This window comes from Rana temporaria, chromosome 10, assembly GCF_905171775.1.
Source record: "Rana temporaria chromosome 10, aRanTem1.1, whole genome shotgun sequence".
In the NCBI taxonomy this organism is placed as follows: domain Eukaryota; kingdom Metazoa; phylum Chordata; class Amphibia; order Anura; family Ranidae; genus Rana; species Rana temporaria.
Genome location: NC_053498.1, coordinates 15,603,971 through 15,628,198, shown reverse-complemented (window position 1 = coordinate 15,628,198; position 24,228 = coordinate 15,603,971). Strand labels below are relative to the sequence as shown.

At 45.8% G+C, this 24,228-nt stretch overlaps 1 protein-coding gene across 2 annotated transcripts in view; it reads right to left on the bottom strand.

The window, feature by feature from the left end:
* Nucleotides 1–24,228, bottom strand: part of LOC120916358 (carcinoembryonic antigen-related cell adhesion molecule 1-like) — a 28,913-nt gene that overhangs the window by 3,115 nt on the left and 1,570 nt on the right. Inside the window, exons 2-7 of one of the 2 annotated variants that reach the window (XM_040327276.1) lie at nucleotides 21,641–21,934; nucleotides 20,255–20,494; nucleotides 16,960–17,262; nucleotides 12,086–12,199; nucleotides 9,019–9,080; nucleotides 2,520–2,584 (exon numbers count right to left, since the gene is read on the bottom strand). In XM_040327276.1, coding sequence (XP_040183210.1) covers nucleotides 2,528–2,584; nucleotides 9,019–9,080; nucleotides 12,086–12,199; nucleotides 16,960–17,262; nucleotides 20,255–20,494; nucleotides 21,641–21,934 — 1,070 coding nt within the window. In that variant the 3' untranslated portion in view covers nucleotides 2,520–2,527. The remainder of the gene's footprint in view (nucleotides 1–2,519; nucleotides 2,585–9,018; nucleotides 9,081–12,085; nucleotides 12,200–16,959; nucleotides 17,263–20,254; nucleotides 20,495–21,640; nucleotides 21,935–24,228) is intronic. The other variant, XM_040327275.1, reaches the window with a different exon arrangement.

Below are 24,228 nucleotides of genomic sequence, written 5' to 3'. Positions count from 1 at the left end.
TGGAAAAGATCAAAAGAAGGCAAAAGCTCCACCTATTGGCTGAACAGGAGAATACAAATATTTAAAGTGATTATAAAACCTAAACATTTTTTAACTTAACACATTCCATGCATTAAAGCGGAGTTCCACCCTAAAGGGGAACTTCCACTCATCAGATTCCCCCCCCCCCTCCGGTGCCACAATTGGCACCTTTCGGGGGGAGGGGGGACAGGATACCTGTCTTTGACTGGTATCCTTTCCCACTTTCGGTAGTCCGGGCCGCGGCTCTTCCCCCCCCCCCCCTGCCCCGGCCACCAGGGCCAAAAGGCAGAGAGGAGCGGGGCCTCGCGCATGCGTAGTAGGGTTCCCGGCGTGAAGCCGAAAGGCTACTCTGCCAAGTTCCCATACCCGCAATGGCTACAGCTGATGGAAATATCAGCTGCGGTGCTGACATTGAGGGACTCCAGGACAGGTAAGTGTCCTATTATTAAAATCCAGCAGCTGCAGTATGTGTAGCTACTGGCTTTTAATTCCTTTTATTTTTTGTCTGGAAAACTGCTTTAAGATAAAAAAACTTTTAAGCATCAGTATCCCTGAACACCCCACCCCCACCCCTATACTTGCCTAAGCCCTCATTCAATCCAGTGTGTGCTTGACTGCAGCTCTTCTCTCACCTCACTTTCTGGTCTCACAGGCTTTGCTGATGCAGAAGGAGCCAATGGCTGCCACTGCTTTTAATCAAAGTCAGTGATGAGGGAGCAGGGGGCGGGGCTGAGTCCTGCTGTCTGTGTCTATAGATGCAGACAGCGGGGCTCGGCAGCAAGCCTGCACGATTGCTGAATCTTTCAGGCGGCGTAGCGTATCGTATTTACGCTACGCCGCCTTAAAGGGTCACTAAAGGAATTTTTTTTTTTATCTAAATAGCTTCCTTTACCTTACTGCAGTACTGGTTTCATGCCCTTATTGTTCGTTTTTGCTTTGAAGTAGCTGTAATTCTGCTGTGATCTCCACACTTCCTGCTCGTCTGTTTCCTTATAACCATAGTACTGGGAGCTTTTCACGGTGGTCTAAGCTGTCATTACTGTGTGTCTAAAACTTCCCAGAACCAATCAGATTAATTTTAAAAACAAAACACTGCCCCGGATTTGTTTGTTTTTGTTCTGTGTGTCTCTTTACTTCACATAAACATGAAGCCAGTTTAAAAGTGAAAGTGAAACTAGAGGCACATTATATGATTGATTTTTATCTACTTTTAATCATTTTTAAAAGGAATCAGTTAACTTTTATGTCTCTATACCCTGTAAACAGTCATTTCAGCAACATTTTTTTTTTCCTTTAGTGACCCTTTAAGTCAGAGAGGCAAGTGATGTATTCACAAAGCACTTGCCTCCTAAGTTACGGCGGCGTAGCGTAAATGGGGCCAGCGTAAGCGCGCCTAATTCAAATGAGGATGAGGGGGGGGTGTTTTATGTAAATAATTGGTGACCCGACGTGATTGACGTTTTTTGACGAATGCGCCGTCCGTGTACATATCCCTGTGTGCATTGCTCCAAAGTACGCCGCAAGGACGTATTGGTTTCAACGTGAACGTAAATTATGTCCAGCCCCATTCACGGACGACCTACGCAAACAAAGTAAACATTTTCAAATTTCGACGCGGGAACGACGGCCATACTTAACATTGACTAGGCCAGCTATTTGTTCGACTAACTTTACGCCGGAAAAAGCCGTACGTAAACGACGTAAAAAAATGCGCCGGGCGCACGTACGTTTCTGAATCGGCGTATCTAGTCATTTGCATATTCTACGCCAAACTCAACGTAAGTGCCACCTAGCGGCCAGCATAAATATTGCACCCTAAGATACTACAGGCATAGGAGACTTACGCCGCTCATATCTTAGCCTAATTTAAGCGTATCTGGTTTCCAGAATACGCTTAAATTTGAGACGGCGTAGATTCCGAGTTACGACGGCGTATCTACTGATACGCCGGCGTAACCCTACGTGAATCTAGCTAATACAGTGGAACCTTGGATTACGAGCATAATCCGTTCTAGGAGAATGCTTGTAATCCAAAGCACTCGCATTTCAAAGCGAGTTTCCCCATAAAAGTCAATGGAAACGAAAATAATTTGTTCCGCATTGACTTCAATGGCATGCAATACCACATGTGGCCAGAGGTGGGGGGCGCTGGAGAGCCTCGGAAACACTTGAAAAGGCCAGAGGACAGCTCGGCTGAACTCGAAAAAAACTCGGAAAGGCTCGGGAACGGGTCATTTCCGAACGGCTCCGGCGCCCCTCACCTCAGGCCAAACGCGTTACTGCACACCACTGTGGCTTGAATCCTGCTTGTTTTGCGAGACAACACTCGCAAACTGAGTCAGGATTCTTTTTTAAACAGTGCTCGTATTGCGAAACGCTCGTTACTCTCAATCCAAGGTTTCACTGTGTGTGCCTTTTTCTATGATGATGTTCTTCACTTTATGATCTCTTGTTTGTGCCTGTGACTAACTTAGCAGAAGGATTGCATCTGTTCTTACCAGGTTTATTACCTTAGACTGGGAGTCAGTGTACTGTATGTAGCTTTGTCCTTTTGTTTCAGTTGCTGGAATAGAAAAAAACAAAAGCAATTAGATATCAGTATTTAAAGGTAAATGCAAATTAGGCCTTGCTTTATAGAGGACAGTCCTTGAAAATGACAGCCCTACATCCCCTCTGTAAGAAAAGGGTATTTAAATTATGTCCAAAAATGCAGTTTTAAAGAAAAAAAACGTACCTTGGGTCTCGACTCCCAACATTTCCTGGGAGGTTTGGATAACGTCACTGTGCCTCATTGCTACACGCTGGGATAACCAGTTGTTCAAAATCCTGCAATAATGAACTTCTGCCCTGAGAAGGTGTACATTCCCACAGAATTTGGGAGCAACCAGGTAGATCAGCATATACCAGCAGGGCCGTCTTTAAGGCAGGGCAAAAGGGGCAGCTTCCCTGGGCCCTGTCATTGTTGTAAAGCCCAAAGCAGCTGCCTCGTACTTGCCAACTATGCCAGTTTAAATTCCCTTGTCCCTTTAAATTTTAGTCATGTGCTATGTCCTGATATCTCAGTGTGAAGTGCTGCTACTTTTTGCCCAGGGTCCAATCAACATTGAAGACGGCCCTGTATACCAGTGGGGCATTGTGTTGTCACCCATAACTTCTGGAAATGTTAGAAGCAAGATTACATAATTCTTGGCCTTAAGATGTTGCATTTGCCAACCATGGTTGGTAAAATTATTCTCCACTCTTAAAGTTGAACTCAAAGGGCCAGATTCAGAAAGAAGTTACGCTGGCGTATCTATTGGTACGCCGCGTAACTTCTAGGATGCTCCGGCGTATCTTTTTTCTGTATTCAGAAAACAAGATACGCCGTAATTTTGCTAAGATCCGACTGGCGTAGGTCTCTTAAGCCGTCGTATCTTAGTTGCATATTTACGCTGGCCGCTAGGTGGCGCTTCCGTCGAGGAATATGCAAATTAGGTAGATACGCCGATTCAGAAACGTACGTCCGCCCGACGCATTTTTTTACGTCGTTTACGTAAGGCTTTTTCCGACGTAAAGTTACCCCTGCTATATGAGGTGTATCCTATGTTAAGTATGGACGTCGGGCCAGCGTTGAATTTTCCGTCGATTACGTCGTTTGCGTAAGTCCTTCGCGAATAGGGCTGTACGTATGTTACGTTCACGTCGAAAGCATTGACTATTTGCGGCGTAATTTGGAGCATGCACACTGGGATACGTTCACGGACGGCGCATGCGCCGTTAGTCAAAAACGTCATTTACGTGGGGTCAGCCTTCATTGCCATACAACACGCCCACTGCATGGATAATTTGAATTCCGCGGGCTTACGCCGGACCACATACGCTACGCCGCCTTAACTTAGGGCGCAGGTTCTTTCTGAATACAGAACCTGCCTCACTAAGTTACGGCGGCGTAGCGTATCTGAGATACGCTACACCCGCAGAAATTTACGCCAGGCTTTTTGAATCAGGCCCACAGAGCATAAGTTGGACTTGTAGTTGTAGTTACTTAGGGGACCTGGGCTGTATCAAGGATTGTTTCCCTTTTCCTAGTCTGGGGGGATCAGACTGGAGAGGGAAATGTAGTTATAGAAAGTCGTGTTAAGAGAAGGTAGATAGGAGGTAGGGAATAGGTATAAACAGGAAATGAGGGATAGGGGTGGAATGTTAAATATGCAATAATATACAATAATTAAACTACACAACTATTCTTCCGAAAGGTGTTTTTACGGATTCCCTCTATCTAATGCATAAATGTATTAACTTGTCTAAGCCTATAATTAGCTAGTCTATTAAGACTATAATAAGCACAATGATATAAGGTTATCGATGAAAGTAAACACACTACTTAATAAAACAATATCTTTTATTTATTTCCCAAGAAAATAGGAATATACTAACATCAAACACTAAACAGCGGAATATCAACATACTTATCACAATCCTCTAGACATGGTCTCGTCGGTTGGGCTCTGGATGGCAAAAGGGGCCCCGAGCCATGAAGCTTAGGCCCAAGCCAGTATCCAGGACAAGGGAAAAGTGGGACTATTTCTCTTTTGTGTGCCTTTTTTACTCAAACATTCACACCCACTTGTAACCACCCCCACTTGCATCCTGTCCAATAGATATTGCCAAGAGGTAGTCCTTGTAATATATTATATTGGCCTCTAGGGGCAGCATTGTCCATGTATCATCTCTATGAGCCCTGGGCCGTCTTGGCTAGCCCTTATTCTCTTTGAAGCCTGTAATCACACATATCACACCAGGTGGGCTTGAGCCAAGCCCTTGTTACTAACTTCCAGATGCAGATTCTGATAGGCTACAAACCTTTGATGTTAACTGGTTACTTTCCAACTTGGTGCCATCTGCTTGTATGAACCAGGAAGCGAAATTCCATAACTATGATATTAAACCATGCTGCCCTCCAACAGTCTCCTGGGAGGGTCCTCCACCACCTCCAGGCTCGATTTTTCCTGCTTCAAATTTGTTTTATATTTTACCTTTTTAAAATTATTTTTGGGCTGTAATTCTGCTTTAACTGGTTGCCGACCAGCCGCCGCAGTTCTACGGCGGCAGGTCGGCTCTCCTGCGTGAGAGCCCGTAGCTCTAAGTCGGCAGGCAAAAGCAGCCACTAGGAGCGCGCGCCCCTCCGCTCGCTCCTGACTCCCGCATGTGTTCCCCTTTGGTCGCGATCACCGCCGGGCACCCGCGATTGCTCGTTACAGAGCGAGAACCGGGAGCTGTGTGTGTAAACACACAGCTCCCGGTCCTGTCAGGGGAGAAATGCCTGACCGTCTGTTCATACAATGTAAGAACAGTGATCAGTCATTTCCCCTAGTGAGTCCACCCCCCTACAGTTAGAACACACCCAGGGAACATACTTAACCCCTTCCCCGCCCCCTAGTGTTAACTCCTTCCCTGCCAGTGGCATTTTTATAGTAATCAATGCATTTTTATAGCACTGATCGCTATAAAAATGCCAGTGGTTCCAAAAATGTGTCAAAAGTGTCCGAAGTGTCCGCCATAATGTCGCAGTACGGAAAAAAATCGCTGATCGCCGCCATTACTAGTAAAAAAAATAGCCAGGGGGTGATTGGAGGCAGGGGGCATGGGGGAGATTGGAGGCAGAGGGAGATTGTGGCACCGCAGAGGGGGTGAAGGCAGGGGGTGTTGGTGGCAGAGGGAGATGGGGGCAGGGGGTGATGTGACTAAATAATTTGCCGTTATTATATCGAAAATAACAAAAATATGTTTTTTTACCGTAATATCTACCTTAAATCACATTGCTATTTGCCTAGCGTACTTGTTTGTAGCCTAAATACTGAAATGTGCACCTAAAAATGTGATTTAGTAACTTTTGTGAAATGCCAGTAAAAACGTGGCTGCACCAGTAAATTTCGGGTGTCGTGCCAGTAAATTTCAATCTGGTAGATTGGCAACACTGGATGGCATCTAATTAGTGACACGCATGAATGAATGAAACGAGATTCCCACTGTGAGGGCCTAATGGCCGACCGGGTGGCCCCACCCTTGGCCGTCAAAACAATCCCATTAGGAGTCCTTCTTCAGGTGCCCATGTCACTGCCTGTGAGACATGGACACTTCCCATTGGATGGCCACTGGTGGAGTCCTCTCAGGAGATAGAAGAGGATGACGTCTTCGGGGGGGGGGGGGGGGGGGTTAGTCAACAAAATGGTGGTTTCAGGGTACCATTGCAGCACTGGATCAGCAGTTCCCTGCGCCCAAACACAAAGCAGTGAGGGACCTACTGTAGGTGAGTATATCTGCCTTCACCAAGTAAGGGGGGGGGGCACTACCTGGATGAGTTAGACTAGGGTGGGAGTGGCAATAATAATGAATTAGTAAGTAGGACAAACTGTTATAGTTTTTCCTATCTCATATCTCTGTTGCCCATGTGTTGCGCTTTACAAGTCTCTCACTCACTCACTTTTGCCAGGCAGCTAGAAAAAATATGTAAAAAAAAAAAAAAGGGCATGTCAAATAGAAAGAGGAATTTATTGATTTATTTTACGATCGTTCCATTTATTTATTGCATACAGTTATTGAAACACAACATTTTTTGTAGGAGCCGTCCCCTAACAAAGCTCATATAACCTTGAATTTAGTGTACGCGGGTATTGATTTTACTTTGAAGTTGTATAAGATAACATTACACATTACACAATTAAATCCTGCCTGGAATTTTCCGTTAGGACAGTATTTTGAAGAGTTTAAGAGGTCACAAAGCTGCAGATTATTGGATTTCTCCTTGGCAAGAACACCCACTTAGAGAGGAAACAGAGAACAATGAGAAGTAAGAAGTGAAAGCCACACATTCGCCTTCATTTGTGTAACAGGCAGACAGCTGATTGTAACAGGCAAATGTCCGGATTTGCATACATATAGAACATTCTAGGCTCTAGTCATTCTGCAGTAAAGTACAGTAAGTAGAGTACAGCACTGAAACACTGACCTTATCTCTGAGCAGTGCTACATTCAATTTTGTGGGGACCCCTAGGCAGTCAAAACCTTGGGGACCCCCCTCACAGGTTTCAGGATTTTTTGTGTGTGTGTGTGTGCTTTAACCACTTAAGACCCGGACCTTTAGGCAGCTAAAGGACCTGGCCAGTTTTTGCGATTCGGCACTGCGTTGCTTTAACTGACAATTGCGCGGTCGTGCGACGTGGCTCCCAAACAAAATTGGCATCCTTGTTTTCCCACAAATAGAGCTTTCTTTTGGTGGTATTTGATCACCTCTGCGGTTTTTATTTTTTGCGCTATAAACAAAAATAGAGCGACAATTTTGAAAAAAATGCAATATTTTTTACTTTTTGCTATACTAAATATCCCCTAAAATATATAAAAACATTTTTTAGGGCAGGGGGAATAATATTTGTGCAAAATGTCCAGGTAATAGGAAAACTTATAGAAAACACAGGGCTTCAAGAAAAAAAGAAACAATAGATTTTAAAGCCTCGTACACACGGTTTCGATTGTTGGAAGGGGATTGTCTGTTGACAGCCTGTTGTCTGAAATTCTTACCGTTAGTACGCTCTTTTAGACAATTGTTTGCCAATTATCAGCCAACAAATGTTGGATGACAGGCTAGTAAATTTTCGGCGGACATTGGTCTGTTGTCTGATTTTCGTATGGTCAGTACACAAATCAATGCTCACCAAACACGAAATTAGCAGAAGGGGCCCAAAGGGTGGCGCTCAAGAGCTGAAACTCCTCGCGGTAATGGGGCAAGGATAGAAACTTGTGTGCCTAGCTCCTGATCAGGGGCGTAACTAGAAATCACAGGGCCCCATAGCAAAATGTTGTATGGGGCCCCCCCTCCAAAAAAAAATGAACTATTGCCATTGAACAACACATTACTACACTCATGTGGCACAGTACCCAAGCAACAGCTTATATTAATTTTGTACAGCAAAACAAAAATTTAAATAACCATATAATAAATAAAAAAATAAAAAAATTGTTTGGGTGCAACGTCCCACGACTGCACGATTGTCAGTTAAAGCGACGCAGTGCCGAATCGCAAAACGTGCTCTGGTCAGGAAGGGGGGGGGGGATTCTTCTGGGGCTGAAGTGGTTAAAATGACTAGGCTAGCATACAAATACCGTACATATGATGATTCACATAGTGGGAATGACACAGTATTTGAAATCTTCAATACGTTTGTAGAGAGATAAATGTATGACGTTTACCATTGCCACTATTGCTATTACTGCTGATTTTTTTTTTTTTTTGCCATTTTTTCTACAAGGACAAAAATAAAAATTCTCACTCGAATACAGGTTTTTTTTCCCCCCACAGGACACCTTACGGATACATCAAACTGGCAATGTTAGCAATCTAATCACAAACCTGTAATTCTGTGAACAACAATTTCTTATTGTGAACAGTATTGCAGCTTTTATGTTCATTTAGGTCAACTGAAGATCAGCAAAGGCTTCACAGCACACTGAGTCACCTACCTTAGCAGCCTCAGCCTTAAGTTGGTGTGCGGTCACAGCAGGGCAGGCACTGGCAGTCAGAGGAGCCGAGGAGAGCCGTGCGGCGGCCAAATTGTAATTCCCGCCGTGGAGCCTGCAGCGCCTATGATGGACGTAACGCGTCCCGCCATTGGCGCTGCAGACTCCAGAAGGCGGGGCAGCATCCGAACACATTTTTAGCCCCGAGCGCCTGGGAGTCAGGACCATCTGATGCCGAAAGTGGCCGAGTGCCGCACTCGGCAACCTTCGGCATCAGATGGTCCTGACTCCCAGACGCTCTGGGCTAACAATGTACTCGGATGCGGCAAACACTCTGGGCTTTTTCTTCATCCTCACCGGGCCCCACTTGGCTGCGGGCCCCATAGCGCCCGCGTGGGTCGCCGGTAGTTCCGCCACTGCTCCTGATGGAGGTAAAGCAGATTCATACCGTACATCTGTCCAAATTGTTCTACATAAAAGGATGTCGAAAATTCTTGCTCCTACCTCTGTCTGTATGACTTTTTCACAGATGGTTGAAAGGTTATCATCATATTCTCCAGGGCTACCTATAAAAACAAAGAAACCATTGTGATGAGATGAGCCAAAATCAATGCAAACACTTCTACTAAAACAACGTAGAGTCCACAGTGCTCTCTTAAAGCAGATAGTAGTTACAAGTCACTTCCATCACAAAGCCAAAAAACAAGGTAGCTGGGCATATGCTAGTAGAATTTCATTCAAACATTTTGGTTTTGCTTGTTCGATTTTCCATTTGTAAGTGGGGTCCAAAAAGATGTTCATTTTCGACCCTAGTGACAAAAAGATGTAAGGGAGCAGTATGGAAAATGTTTCTCAAACGAAATTCTAACAGTAAATTTGGTTTTTGTTTGGTAAAGCCAATTCATAATCTAAAATCGAATGTTAAAGAAGTACTTTTAAACAACCTTCATCAAGTCATCGAATGTACAGGTGAGAATTTTCATATGATTGTTCATAAAAAAAAAAAAAAGATTATTTGAAAATCTGCTAGTGTATGGCCAGCTTTAGTTCCCATTTTCTGGACGGTACTATACAATTCTGAATACAGTCGGTCCCCTAGTTACAAACATCCGACTTACAAACGACTCCTACTTACAAACGGAGGGAGACAACAGGAAGTGAGAGGAAATCTATACCTAGGAAGGAAAATTCACTCCTACAAGAATTATAACGGGAAAAAGGTACCTCCTGAAGCTTTATCATCAAGGTTTGTTTCCACAACAACCCAACATTTTCTAAATCCAATTGTCATTGGGACAGAAAGTGAGGTAAAATCTTCTGAATAGCAAAACAAACGTTACAGGGGTGTTAACCCTTCCCTATGCTATCCAAAGAGCTTAAAAATAGTTTTTTTTGGCTGGAGCTACACGTCATCGACGCGGCGACACCGCGGACACGCCCCACGTATTGTTTACACGCGGATTTCTGTACGATGGTTAGTACAGCCATCGTACAGAAAGCCCCGGGCAGACATGTACGGTGAAAACGGTCCGGCGGACCGGTTTCATCGTACATGTTTGCCCGTGTGTACACGGCCTGAAAGCCTTCGGGGAACAGGGGGTCAGGTGCAGGAACCCGGAAAAGGCACCTAGCCCCATGATGACATCAGTACAGAAGATGGGGGCATAGGACTCAACATGCAACAGTGGAGCAACAGGCTACGCAAGACAACACTGGACTCACTGGTCATGTAAGTATTTTTTTTAAAGCGGGAGTTCACCCAATTATGTTTTTTTTTCTCTTTTCCCCATAGCTGGATGCTCGTTTTGTCTAGGGGAATCGGCTAGTTGTTTTAAAATATGAGCTGTACTTACCGTTTTCGAGATGCATCTTCTCCGCCGCTTCCGGGTATGGGTCTTTGGGACTGGGCGTTCCTTCTTGATTGACAGTCTTCCGAGAGGCTTCCGACGGTCGCATCCATCGCGTCACTAGTAGCTGAAAGAAGCCGAACGTCGGTGCGGCTCTATACTGCGCCTGCGCACCGACGTTCGGCTTCTTTCGGAAAATCGTGACGCGATGGATGCGACCGTCGGAAGCCTCTCGGAAGACTGTCAATCAAAATAGGAACGCCCAGTCCCGCAGCCCATACCCGGAAGCGACGGAGAGGATGCATCTCGTAAACGGTAAGTACAGCTCATATTTTAAAACAACTAGCCGATTCCCCTAGACAAAACGAGCATTCATCTAAGGGGAAAAAGTGTCCTCTATGGGTGAACCTCCGCTTTAAGGAGAACTAAGGGTAAGGCTGGGTTCACACTGGTGCAAACACAGACATTGCATGAGATTCGTACCGCATTGCTGTGCAGATCACATGCGATGTCTGTGCAATGCAAATTCAGCCATTCAAACTGGATGACCCTTTTGTTTGGTCCACGCTGAAATCGGAAAAAACCCATGCAATCCAATTCTTGTACCATTTGACAGTTTACACTGGGATCTGCAAACCGTTTTGGGGGTGTCATTAACTTTCTATTGACATCCGCAGCAGTTCAGTGTGAACTACCTGCGAGTGACATGCGATGCAGGAACCCGCACAGGAATCGCGCTGTTTCCCGAACCGCATATTTGTGAACAGGCTAAAGTTAAGAAGCAGAGGTGACTCTCTAATTAGGCGATCGCCTAAGGCCTTACACTCTCAGGAGCCTCGCAACCACCTGATTTGCCTATTTAAAGAGCTGGAGATGGGTAAGAATAACAGCGCCCGGGTGGCTGGAGGACAGAGTGAGTAGCATAGCTCCCGCCTCTACTGCACTTAACCTGCCTGTGTGCTCGGCCGGTGATCACCGGCTCCTCTGGGTCGCTCTCTCCTTCTCCATGCAGCACCGCTCAGCCCAGAGGGCACTGACTCCAGCACCAAGATAGCGTGCACTGAGAAAAAGTGCCCTGAAACCAGCACTTTAAGGTTCTTAATATATGATATTAATGCGGTTATTTATTATCGCTTAAATTCTTTTTTCCATTAGGGGTGTGAGTTGGGCCTCATGTCTAAGTTATGCCTGTAGTGCTACGCCGCTGCCGCCAGAGGGATGAAAACACATGTCCCTCTATGGAGATGGTTCACATCTCCACGCTGAACGCCGGACGCCTGCGGCCTGAAAAAAGGTTCCCGGACCTTTTTTTCAGGCGGCTTTCGGCGTTCGGCTAGGAGATGGGAACCATCTCCATAGAGGGGGTCAATCTGGGGCACATCTAGGCGGACAATACCGGCGTTTTGTCGCCGCAAATCGCAGTACAAAACGCTGCTATTTGTACCGCGATTTGCGGCGACAAAACGCCGCAAATTTGTCTGCCTAGGTGTGAATGGAGCCTTAGGCCTCACAAAGCCTATAGCCGCCTTTGGTAAAAAGGGCAAAAAACCAAAGGAAGGGGCGTGACGTTTTACTTTGCAATAACAAGTAAAGAATAAAGAGGATCATTTTAGCATTACGTTCATTAGATCACTGAACAGAGGAGAGAGACAAAGATGGGAACTGGAAGAACAAAGAAACGGAATATGACTATACAGAACACAGTGTATAGTGGAATAAAATACCTTTCGATCTCTTTACAACACAGACCACAGCGACTCCAAAAAGGATTGAAAAGATGGCTATTTCACAGAGGATTATAAATAAATGTCTCGAAGTTCGCTTTGCCACATTGAGACCTGAGAAACCAAGAACACATTAATTAGACAGTAAAAGTTTATAGTACCTGATTGAGGTAGATGACCCCTAGAACAATACAGAATTCCGAAACGAAACTATATTGATTTAGCTTGCCCTACTGTAACCAGTGTGGCTGCATTTCGTTGTGTCATACAAATCTAGCTGTGCACACTGTAACCAGTGCAGCTGATTAATTACCGTATTTATTGGGGTTTAGCGCGCTCCCGCGTATAGCGCGCACCCCGAAAGTTGCTCCGAAATTCCTGTAAAAAAAAAAATGTTATAAGATTGTATTACTTACAGTTTTGGTGTCTTGCCCAGGGTCCATCGTCCGGTCCGGCGTCCGTCTGCGGCCTCGGTGGTGTCCTCCCGGCTTCTCCAGCGCGCGCCTCAAGTCGAGTCCCCACTTCCCGCGCTCAGTTCGAACACCTCCGCCGACATATACCGAGTGCAGTACAGTCGGGTACATTCGGCTAGGCTCTGCTTCGCTCGTGCTAATGCTCTGTGACGTTTATGCGTGAGCACGAGCGAAGCCGAGCGTACTGCACTCGGTATATGTCGGCGCTCCATTCAAACTGAGCGTGGGAAGCGGCTATCGGCGTATATTGCGCACCCACGATTTTCCCCTTATTTTAAGAGGAAATAAGTGCGCGATATACGCCGATTAATACGGTAGGTCCGTGGTTAATTCCGACCGTGTGTATGCTCCATCAGACTTTTGCTGTCGGAATTTCCAACAACAAAAGATTGAGAGCTGGTTCTCAAATTTTCAGCCGGAAAAAAATCCTATCGGAAAATCCGATCTTCTGTGGCAATTCCAACGCGCAAAACTACATTGTATGCTCAGAAACAATTTGACGCATTCATTTTCTCGGCTCGTCGTAGTGTTGTCACCGCGTTCTTGACAGTCGAAAGTTCAGAGAACTTTTGTGTGACCGTGTGTATGCAAGCCAAGCTTGAGCGAAATTTCCGTCAGAAAAAACAGCCATGGTTTTTCCAACGGAAATTCTGAACGTGTGTACGGGGCATTAGAGTCTGCAAAAGACTTGAGACTGGGGGGGAGGTTCACCTTCCAGCAGGACAACGACCCTAAACATACAGCCAGAGCTACAATGGAATGGTTTAGATCAGTGGTTCTCAACCTTCTAGTGCCGTGACCCCTTGATAACAGTAAAAAAAAATTGTAGCATGGGTTGTCAGCACCCAAGGCAAGACGAGTAATTTGCACCCCTAACCCACAGACATTTAGCGCTCCCTTCCACTCGTACAGTATTAAATCCCCTTACAATGGTGGGAGGAGTCTGCGCTGTGATTACACTAGTGACAAAAAAAAAATTTTTATGGACGAGGAAATGGTGATAGTGGAGGGAGGGGGTGAATGATGGAAAAAAAGGAATAAACGTGTGCAAATGCAGCAAAAATATCTTACACAGGGGTGAAACTAATCCTGTTTGGACCGAGTGATAAGCCACAAAAGGGGAATAGGTAAGTGAAGGAGTGATCTACCTCATGTGTACTCAAACACATAAGGTGGAATGGGTGAAAACTCAAAACAATAATATTCACAGTGGGGTGAGAAAATGACTGATGCAAACAGCAAATAAAATAATGCCAGAATCCAGTCAGTGGAAGGGTGCAACCCAATCTTCAAATCATGCAACCTACACCATAGAGTGAAGTGACCAGCTTACCTCCTAGTTAATACTCACACGTGAGGTAAATAGCTGATACTTCTGGTTGGTTGGATGTCCTCTTTAACAGATTGCAGTGTTAGACCATATATGTGGAGAAAGAGTGAATGTATATTGTGGGTAGACTTCCTGTCACTCCAAGGACAGAAAACGGGAACTCTCTAGGATACAGTGTATAGGTGTACACTTACACGACTCACATTGTATTAAAGGAAGAAATGCCTGTCTCCACGAACGCGGCGCTCGTATCCCGATCCTCTCGTGGTAAACGCTCAGCACTCAGCTCCTCATAGGTCCATAGAAGCGGCCGCTCATGGTTGAGATGGGGAGCAGAGAGGGGAGAGGAGAAGGAGGGAGGGCGTGTCGCGTGAGCCGGCACAGCACAACAAAAACTTTAATAGCCGATAAAAGTAAAAACTTACAGTAAGTAGATAAAATACGGTCGCATCTCCTACGAGCACCGCACTCGTCTGCCGTCTGTTAGGATGTTGCTCCCGGTCAGTACTCTAAGTGTTCCCGACGCGTGTTCGTCACATCACGTGACTTCATCAGGGGATGATTACTAGGGTACTGTGTTGTCTTTAAATATGGTCTGGGTGATTAGGAATAGCGGCGGCCATTTTGTCGAAGTCTGCATATATATCTAACAGGCATCGAATCTGCGCCATCTTTCCTGTGTCAGACAGGCCTGTGCAATGCTGTAGAACGGGGTTGATAGTAATCAAACCAGTGCAAGCAAGAACAGTGCGAGTACAAAATTCCAGGACCATTAAAAAAGTGTATACAGGAGGGCATAGAATAAAAATAGATGACATGAATGAATAAAGAGAGCATAAATTAAAATTGGGCATGTAACATGACATCGACGCTGACCCGGTGTCATAGGCCACACACTAATCCCGCAGAGGAGACAGGCCATCAATCCAGCAGGGACAGATAAGTGTACCATATCCTAGGTGCATCCAAAATGAATGTGTCGCACAGAAATGCACCTATCATCGTGAAAATGGTAGTAGGGCCTGGAGTGGTCTACAATTGATAAGCATGTTAAATATAATATAAAAAGGGTAAATGTTGTTATAAACAACATATAGAACCTGAATTAAAAGCTCAAATTAAAAACTAAAAGGAATAAAAATATATATCTTTTTGGAGAGCAATGACAAAAATATATATATATAAAAGAAGGCGTATAGATCACCCCAGTAGGGGTAATGGCCAGATGGGCGCGAAGTGTTTAAATTGTTTTGGACATATGGTGATAGGAAATTTTGGGTTGTGAAATGACAAAATGTGGAAAATGTCAAGGGGTATGAATACTTTTTCAAGGCACTGTATATACACCTCCTTGGTGACTATTGAATTTACATTACTTAATCTGATTGTTACAGTCACAATTCACACACTAACATCTTTTATCTTTTTGAAGATGATTGTATTCGATTTTTTTTTTATATTTCCGGACCAGACCATCTGTAACTACTTATACGTTCGATCATTTCTCTTATCACATTATCTGGATGTTCCCGTCATCTTTATGTCCAAGGTTTATTACATTCCACCATTCTACTCCTTATTATTTTTTATTTCATTTTTTTACGCTGTACTTTTTTTTTTCTTTTTTAAACTTCTTTTTAAACAAATTAATTCTTTAGTAAAGAATGAATGAGTTTTTTTAAAAAAATACGTTTTAAAAAGAAAAAAACAATACAATATAAAATGGGCCGGATTCAGATACAATAGTGTATCTATCGGCGGGCATAACGTATCTCAGATACGTTACGCCGCGTAAATTAGGGCGCAAGTTCCGTATTCAGAAAGAACTTGCGCCCTAAGTTAAAGCGGGAGTTCACACATAAAAATATTTTTCCCCTTAGATGGATGCTCGTTTTGTCTAGGGGAATCGGCTAGTTGTTTTAAAATATGAGCTGTACTTACCGTTTTCGAGATGCATCTTCTCCGTCGCTTCCGGGTATGGGTCTTCGGGAGAGGGCGTTCCTTCTTGATTGACAGTCTTCCGAGAGGCTTCCGACGGTCGCATCCATCGCGTCACTCGTAGCCGAAAGAAGCCGAACGTCGGTGCGGCTCTATACTGCGCCTGCGCACCGACGTTCGGCTTCTTTCGGAAAATCGTGACGCGATGCATGCGACCGTCAGAAGCCTCTCGGAAGACTGTCAATCAAAATAGGAACGCCCAGTCCCGCAGCCCATACCCGGAAGCGGCGGAGAAGATGCATCTTGCAAAACGGTAAGTACAGGTCATATTTTAAAACAACTAGCCGATTCCCCTAGACAAAACGAGCATGCATCTAAGGGTAAAAAGTGTTATGTACGGGTGAACCCCCGCTTTAAGGCGGCGTAACGTATGTGGTCTGGCGTAAGCCCGCGGAATTCAAATTCTCCATACAGTTGGCGTGTTGTATGGTAATGATGGCTGCCCCCACGTAAATGACGTTTTTGGCTAACGGCGCATGCGCCGTCCGTGAACGTATCCCAGTGTGCATGCTCCAAATTAACCCGCAAAAAGCCAATGCTTTCGACGTGAACGTAAATTACGCCCAGCCCTATTCGCGAACGACTTACGCAAACGACGTAATCGACGGAAAATACGACGCTGGCCCGACGTCCATACTTAACATAGGATACCCCTCATATAGCCGGGGTAACTTTACGCCGAAAAAAGCCTAGCGTAAACGACGTAAAAAAATGCGCCGGGCGGACGTACTTTCTGAATCGGCGTATCTACCTAATTTGCATATTCCTTGCGTAAATCTTTGGAAGCGCCACCTAGCGGCCAGCGTAAATATGCAGCCTAAGATACGACGGTGTAAGAGACTTACGCCGGTCGGATCTTAATGGAAATCTATGCGTAACTGATTCTATGAATCAGTCACATAGATACGACCCCGCAACTCAGAGTTACGACGGCGTATCCGGAGATACGCCGTCGTAACTGCTATCTGAATCCGGGCCAATATCTGTACTTTTTTTACATTTATCTAGCTGTATACATACATAGGAGTGTGCAGATATTGGTTAACATCTGATGAAAAGTTACTCCAACCCACCTTCTTCGGTCACATTGAGAGTGAAGCGGAAGCTCTGGCTCCCAATAATATTAATGGCAATGCATTCATAGTGCCCAGCATCCTCCACCTCCACATCAGAGATCTCCAGACTGGAGCTGGAATTGGTGGACTCCATTGTGGTCCTGCTGGTGATTGAGACAGGGTCGGAATTTGGATTCAGTTGGTACCAGGCGAAGACAGCCGGGAGACTATACGATGTTAGATTTAATGTCATTATAGCAGTATCTCCTGCTGTCACTATAGTTACTAAACTGCTATTGTCTCCGGTTGATTGTGGAATCTCTTAATAGAAAAAATAAGATATATAGGTTACAAATTTATAAAATGGAGTAGCGCTAATTAAAAATACACTGATGTGTAATATATATATATATATATATATATATATATATATATATATATAAAAACAAATAACATAAATATATAAAAGATATCACACTAACTCAAATATTCAAAGTGCAATATGTGAAATATCACAATGAAAGGATATCATTCCTAAAGTGCACACACAATAATCAATAAATATGCAAAAATGCTATAGAATATATAAATCCAGTGCATAAAGGTGCAGTTTCACAATAAAAAAATATAGCTCCAAAAGTACATACAAATTATCAATAAATGTGCATATATACAAATAAAACAATATTGCAATCAATGGGCCAGATTCAAGAATCAATTGCGCCTGTGTAACCATAGGTTACACAGCGCAATTGCTTACTTGCTCCGGGGTAGCGAATGCTCCTGATTCAGGAACATCGCTACGCCGACTGCAGCCTAAAATCTGCGTGGCATAAGGCTCTTATGCCACGCAGATTTCAGGCTGCATTCTTGCGTTGGCCGCTAGGGGGCGCTCCCATTGTGATCTGTGTATAGTATGCAAATTGCATACTAACACCGATTCACAACGTTGCGCGAGCCCTGCGTACGCAAATTACGTAGTTTGCGTACGTCGGGTTTCGCGTAAGGTTATCCTAATAGCAGACGCAGCCAATGCTATAGGATACCCACGTTCCCTCGTCGCGATATTTAAAATCTACGTCGTTTGTGTAAGTGAATCGTGAATGGCGCTGGACGCCATTCACGTTCACTTTGAAGCAAATGACGTCCTTGCGACGTCATTTGCCGCAATGCACGTCGGGAAAGTTTCCCGACGGAGCATGCGCTCTACGCTCGGCGCGGGAGCGCGCCTAATTTAAATGATTCCCGCCCCCGCTTACGCCGGGCAATTTTGCCGGCGCGCCCTCGCAATTTACGGAGCTACTGCTCCGTGAATCGAGGGCAGCGCAAAATATTTGCGGGGGCGCAGGGCAAAATCGTTGCCCTGTGCCTCCACAAATAAAGCGCAAATGTACCTGAATCTGGGCCCATGTTAGTAAAAAATCCAATGCATATAAGTGCATGCAAACAGTTTCTTCAAATGTAAAAAAAAAAATGTGCAAAAAAAGTAGGGCTGTGGAAATTAACTAATAATTCCTCGATTAATTGCGGATTATACATGTCTGTGAAAAAAAAAATGGCTCCAGAAGGGAAGTGGTTAAGCAAATAAATCTATAAATCAAGAAACACAGCAGTAAATAAATAAGGGAATATGCCAATGGCTATATATAATTACACTTGTTTGTTTAGCAAGCAGCTGTTTTGAATTCTTGGTTTTCTGTTCCTCAGTATGAACACTACTACAGCTTTGTAATCAGGGGTCAAGTCCTGGGGAAAAAAGTGTGGGAACTGCCACCCAAGATACACTCCCCCACCAAAAAAAAAACAAAACAATACGCACATATGCATATATATATATTTCACAGAAAATACAGTGCAACATTTATTGTAAAGTGCCAGTTTACAAAAACAAAATAAGTTAACTTGTCAAACTAACAGAATAATTACCACAATGGGTGATGATCTTTCCCTTGCAGGGAATTTCTAACACAAATATACCCTGTTCCAAATTATTATGCAAATTCTATTTTAGTGTCACAAAGATAAAATATTTTGTGTTTCAGTTTAACTCATGGATGGCATTGTGTCTCACCCCATCCATCCACCCTTCCCCCCGTCTCCAACCACCACCCTTCCCTCCCACCACCCAGCCCCCTTACCCTCATCAAACAAGTAATAGCTCCCCTTATATATTTACTTACAGTTCTGAAGACTTGCTCAACTTGAGTTGAAGACTTGGCTCATCCTTGACTCAACGATCAGTGCTGTGCTGGGCTCAGGGTGCTGACTGGCTGGCCTCAGGGTGCTGGCCTGGCTGGTCTTAGGGTGCTGGCTGGGTGGCCTCAGGGTGCTGGCCGTGCTGGCCTCAGGGTGCTGCCCTGGCTGGTCTCAGGGTGCTGGCCTGGCTGGTTTCACGGTGCTGGCCTGGCTGGTTTCACGGTGCTGGCCTCAGGGTGCTGCCCTGGCTGGTCTCAGGGTGCTGGCCTGGCTGGTTTCACGGTGCTGGCCTCAGGGTGCTGGCCTGGCTGGCCTCAGGGTGCTGGCCTGGCTGGTCTCAGGGTGCTGGTCTGGCTGGTCTCAGGGTACTGGCCTGGCTGGTCTCAGGGTGCTGGCTGGCTGGCTGCCCTCAGGGTATTCGGTACTGACCTGGCTGGTCTCAGGGTGCTGGCCTGGCTGGTCTAATTGCTGGCCTGGCAGGTCTCAGGGTGCTGGCTGACCTCAGGGTGCTGGCTGGCTGGCTAGCTGGTCTCAGGGTACTGGCCTGGTTGGCTGGTGTCAGGGTACTGGCCTGGCTGGCTGGTCTCAGGGTGCTGGCTGGCTGGCTAGCGTTACTGTGTGACTTTGCCTCCGCGTGATATCACACTCAACTGGCCGCGTACTGAAGGGCAGGTCATAGGTGGCAGACGAGGTTGGAGCCTGGGGGCGGAGCTCTGAGTCTGCTAGGCTCAGTTCGCCTGCCCCTGACAGTGACTCGAGTCAAGTCCTTCGCTTAGTGAAGGCTCGGCTCGAGGCTGCTGTAGTCCTGCAAAGGGAACGGCATTCCTCCTGCTTAGAAAAAACTGCAGGGACGCCGTTCCCAAGCGCTCCCACAAGACTCGAGCCATGTTTATATTACTGCATTCAAATTGCATCCCTAGGATGAAGGCACAATGCTTGACTGCTTGAACTGCCCACCCGCTTACATGCAGGAAAATGTGACTACTAGAGTAGAGCTCTGTCACTGATTAAACATTCTTAAAAGTTTCACTTTGTACAAACTTTTGAATTAAAATTATTAAGATATTCACCATTAGACTGAATCTGCAGGGAAAATAGAAAAGCCCTTTTGACTTACCAAACATTACTGTGCACACAGATGTTTTTCCCAGCTGATCTCCAAAACAGGTAAGATTTGAGCCCTGGACGGTACTAGTTGATGACACATTAGTGAATACCTGGCCTGGTCCAGTCTGTGTTTCTGTATTGAAATTCATGGTTACATTAGCAGCAGGCCATCCTTCTGGCCAGGAACAACCAAGCTGAATGTTCTGACCAACCAACTCTGCAGTGCAAACATTATTTCCTCTAGGATACCCTGTAAGGGCAACAGAAAGCAAAATAAATTGTATTGCGGAAAACAAATAAGTAAAGTGGAGCATGTGCTGTTGATTATACAGCTTGAGCCTAACCATAGTGAGGAAAAGATGATCAGCACTCCGATCGTTGCTCTTTAAAAAATTGTTGTATTTATTAACAAGCCACAGTGAACAAACGCAAATGAGAACAGTTGACACGTTTCAGCCTATAAGGCCTTAGCCATAACCATTTTTTGTTTATAGCCTAACCATAGTGCCAATCACCCAATCTAAAGCAAAGCCCACTTGTTGGGGTGGGGTATAGCTGCACCCATGTACATGGGGTAAAACCTCGCCAGAAGGCGTGCTCCGTGCTCACCAATGCCCAGGACCAGGCTACAGTCATGTGAAGAATCAAATATTAAGGTGGTCCCCCAGCTCAGAGATGAGCCACTTGTGTGCAGTAGGTTCTATAAAGAGTTCCTCCTTAAGATGTTTAGTCTCATGCCACTACACATTTTCACCGATATATGTGTTGCATTCGGAAGGATATGTAGTATGGACGTCGTTCCCGCGTCGCAATTTGAAATTTTTACGTCGTTTGCGTAAGTCGTTCGTAAAAATACCAATGAGGTCCTTGCGACGTCAATTACCGCAATGCACGTCGGGAATTTTTAGGGACGGCGCATGTGCAGTACGTTTGGCGCGGGAACGCGTCTAATTTAAATGATCCACGCCCCCTACGGGATCATTTGAATTACGCCGCTTACGCCCGCACCTTTTACGCTACGCGCAGCAACTTTATAGGCAAGTGCTTTGTGAATCAAGCACTTGCCCATAAAACTTGCGGCGGCGCAACGTAAATGTCATACGTTAAGCCGCCGCAGTTTTGCGCGCCCCTACCTGAATCTACCCCTATATTTATATGGGCATGGAGTGAAGCTGAATTATCTCAAGAGCAATTTTACACTGCCAGCTGGCTGCGTTATCGGTAAAGCGCTTTACCATCGTTTTAGCTGCTCTATTCGGTCGCTAGTGGGGCGCTTTTAACCCCCGCTAGTGTTTGAAGAAAGGGTTAAATGCGACCGCTGCCAAATCGCTTTGATCGCTATTTGATGTTTCAATCTTGTGGCACAACTTTTTCTATTATTTCATGCTTTACTCACAGGCCAAGTTTAAGGTCACAGCATTGCTGGTCTCCTGGTTCAGCGTGTAATAGGCGGTACAGGTGAAGGGTCCATTGTCACTCCTGGATATGGGGCTGATGATGAGACTGGAATATGGCGGAGAATCACTCATTGTGATGTTATATCGAGGATCCTTGGGTAATGGCTCTCCATTTAAGTACCAGGTGTAACTCGCAACAGAATCGATGGCTGTGCAGTGTAGAGATACAGAATCAATATTTTCCCAAAGCATAGCAGAGGTGTTACTCGTCAGTAGCACTGAAGAGACCGGAGCTGTGGATGAGAACAGGGGATGAATGACACAAATATAACGTTTTTTATACTCTCTATGATATTCCGCACTCTACATCCAGGGAGGCAGGTCTAAAATATGTCCCTGAGATGAGCCACATTCCTTAGCATTACACCCCCACCCGAAGACATTGGGTAAACCGTACCGTGGTTGCACAAACAAAGATGGCATAGTTCACCTTTTGAAAAAAATAAAAATAAATTCACCCTCATTATTGAAAGAAATGTGCATTTATTTATTTTTTTGCATTAGAGCCAGTGCTGTCACATTGGACGCTCAATAGGCATAACCACAATGGGCCAGATTCAGGTACAATTGCGCCCGTGTAACGTAAGCCGTTTACGTTACACCGCCGCAAGTTTTCAGTTTTAGTGCCCGATCCACAAAGCACTTACCTGGAAACTTGCGGCGGTGTATCGTAAACACGTCAGGCGCAAGGCAGTCCAAATCGAATGGGGCGGATACCATTTAAATTAGGCGCGCTCCCGCGCCGGACCTACTGCGCGTGCTCCGTTTCGAAATTCCCGCTGTGCTTTGCGCGAACTGACGTAATTTTTTCGAACGGCGACGCGTGTAGCGTACTTCCGTATTCCCAGACGTCTTACGCAAACGACATGAAATTTTAAATTTAAATTTACGACGGCCATACTTTATACAGCAATACGTTTGCTGTGTAAAGTTAAGGCACCCAAAACGACGACTAACTTTGCGACGGGAAACTAGACTAGCGGCGACGTAGCGAACGCGAAAAACCGTCGTGGATCGCCGTAACTCCTAATTTGCATACCCGACGCTGGTTTACGACGCGAACTCCCCCCAGCGGCGGCCGTGGTATTGCATCCTAAGATCCGACAGTGTAAAACAATTACACCTGTCAGGTCTTATGGATATCTATGCGGAACTGATTCTATGAATCAGCCGCATAGATACTCTGAGAGATCTGAGATACTCCGTCGTATCTCCGCTGTGAATCTGGCCCAATATGCTTTACATTGAAGTGCTCCATGATGTAATTTATCATTGCCATAGGTTACTGCCACTGTTAGATGCCCTCTATAGACTGTGTTCTGTGGTACCCAACAGACCTACTTTGATCCTAATGCCATGTTATGCATCCTTTGAATTAAACTGTACAGCTGCAAGGGAGGTTTGAACATTTAACACATTAGCATCATGTGTGGGCACACATTGCCACACATGGCCACCAGGGATGCCATACCAGGTGGTCATCAGTGGTCCTGTTGTCATCCCTGGTGGTCCTGGGGGGGCATCCACGGAGGGGGGGGGGCTGTGCTGATAAACAATCAGCACAGACCCCCCCCCCCCCTGTCAGGAGAGCAGCCGATCAGGCACACATTGCCACACATGGCCACCAGGGATGCCATACCTTATGGTCATCAATGGTGGCCATCCCTGGTGGTCCTGTTGTCATACCTGGTGGTCCTGTCCTGGGGGGGGGCATCCACGGAGGGGGGGGCTGTGCTGATAAACAATCAGCACAGACCCCCCCTGTCAGGAGAGCAGCCAATCGGGCACACATTGCCACACATGGCCACCAGGGATGCCATACCTTATGGTAATCAGTGGTGGCCATCCCTGGTGGTCCTGTTGTCATCCCTGGTGGTCCTGGGGGGGCATCCACGGAGGGGGGGGCTGTGCTGATAAACAATCAGCACAGACCCCCCCTGTCAGGAGAGCAGCCGATCGGGCACACATTGCCACACATGGCCACCAGGGATGCCATACCTTATGGTAATCAATGGTGGCCATCCCTGGTGGTCCTGTTGTCATCCCTGGTGGTCCTGGGGGGGCATTCACGGAGGAGGGGGGCTGTGCTGATAAACAATCAGCACAGACCCCCCCTGTCAGGAGAGCAGCCGATCGGGCACACATTGCCACACATGGCCACCAGGGATGTCATCAGTGGTGGCCATCCCTGGTGGTCCTGTTGTCATCCCTGGTGGTCATGGGTGGGCATCCACGGGGGGGGGGGCTGTGCTGATAAACAATCAGCACAGACCCCCCCTGTCAGGAGAGCAGCCGATCGGGCACACATTGCCACACATGGCCACCAGGGATGCCATACCTTATGGTCATCAATGGTGGCCATCCCTGTTGGTCCTGTTATCATCCCTGGTGGTCCTTTTTTTACAATCCGAAAAATGATCGTATGTACGCGGCATAAGGGTCCTCCAGAGGTTGCTAGGGGTTCCTTATGCAGTTAGCAACTTCTGCCTCTTACTTGAGTAACAACTGACACCCATGATCTTTTTAA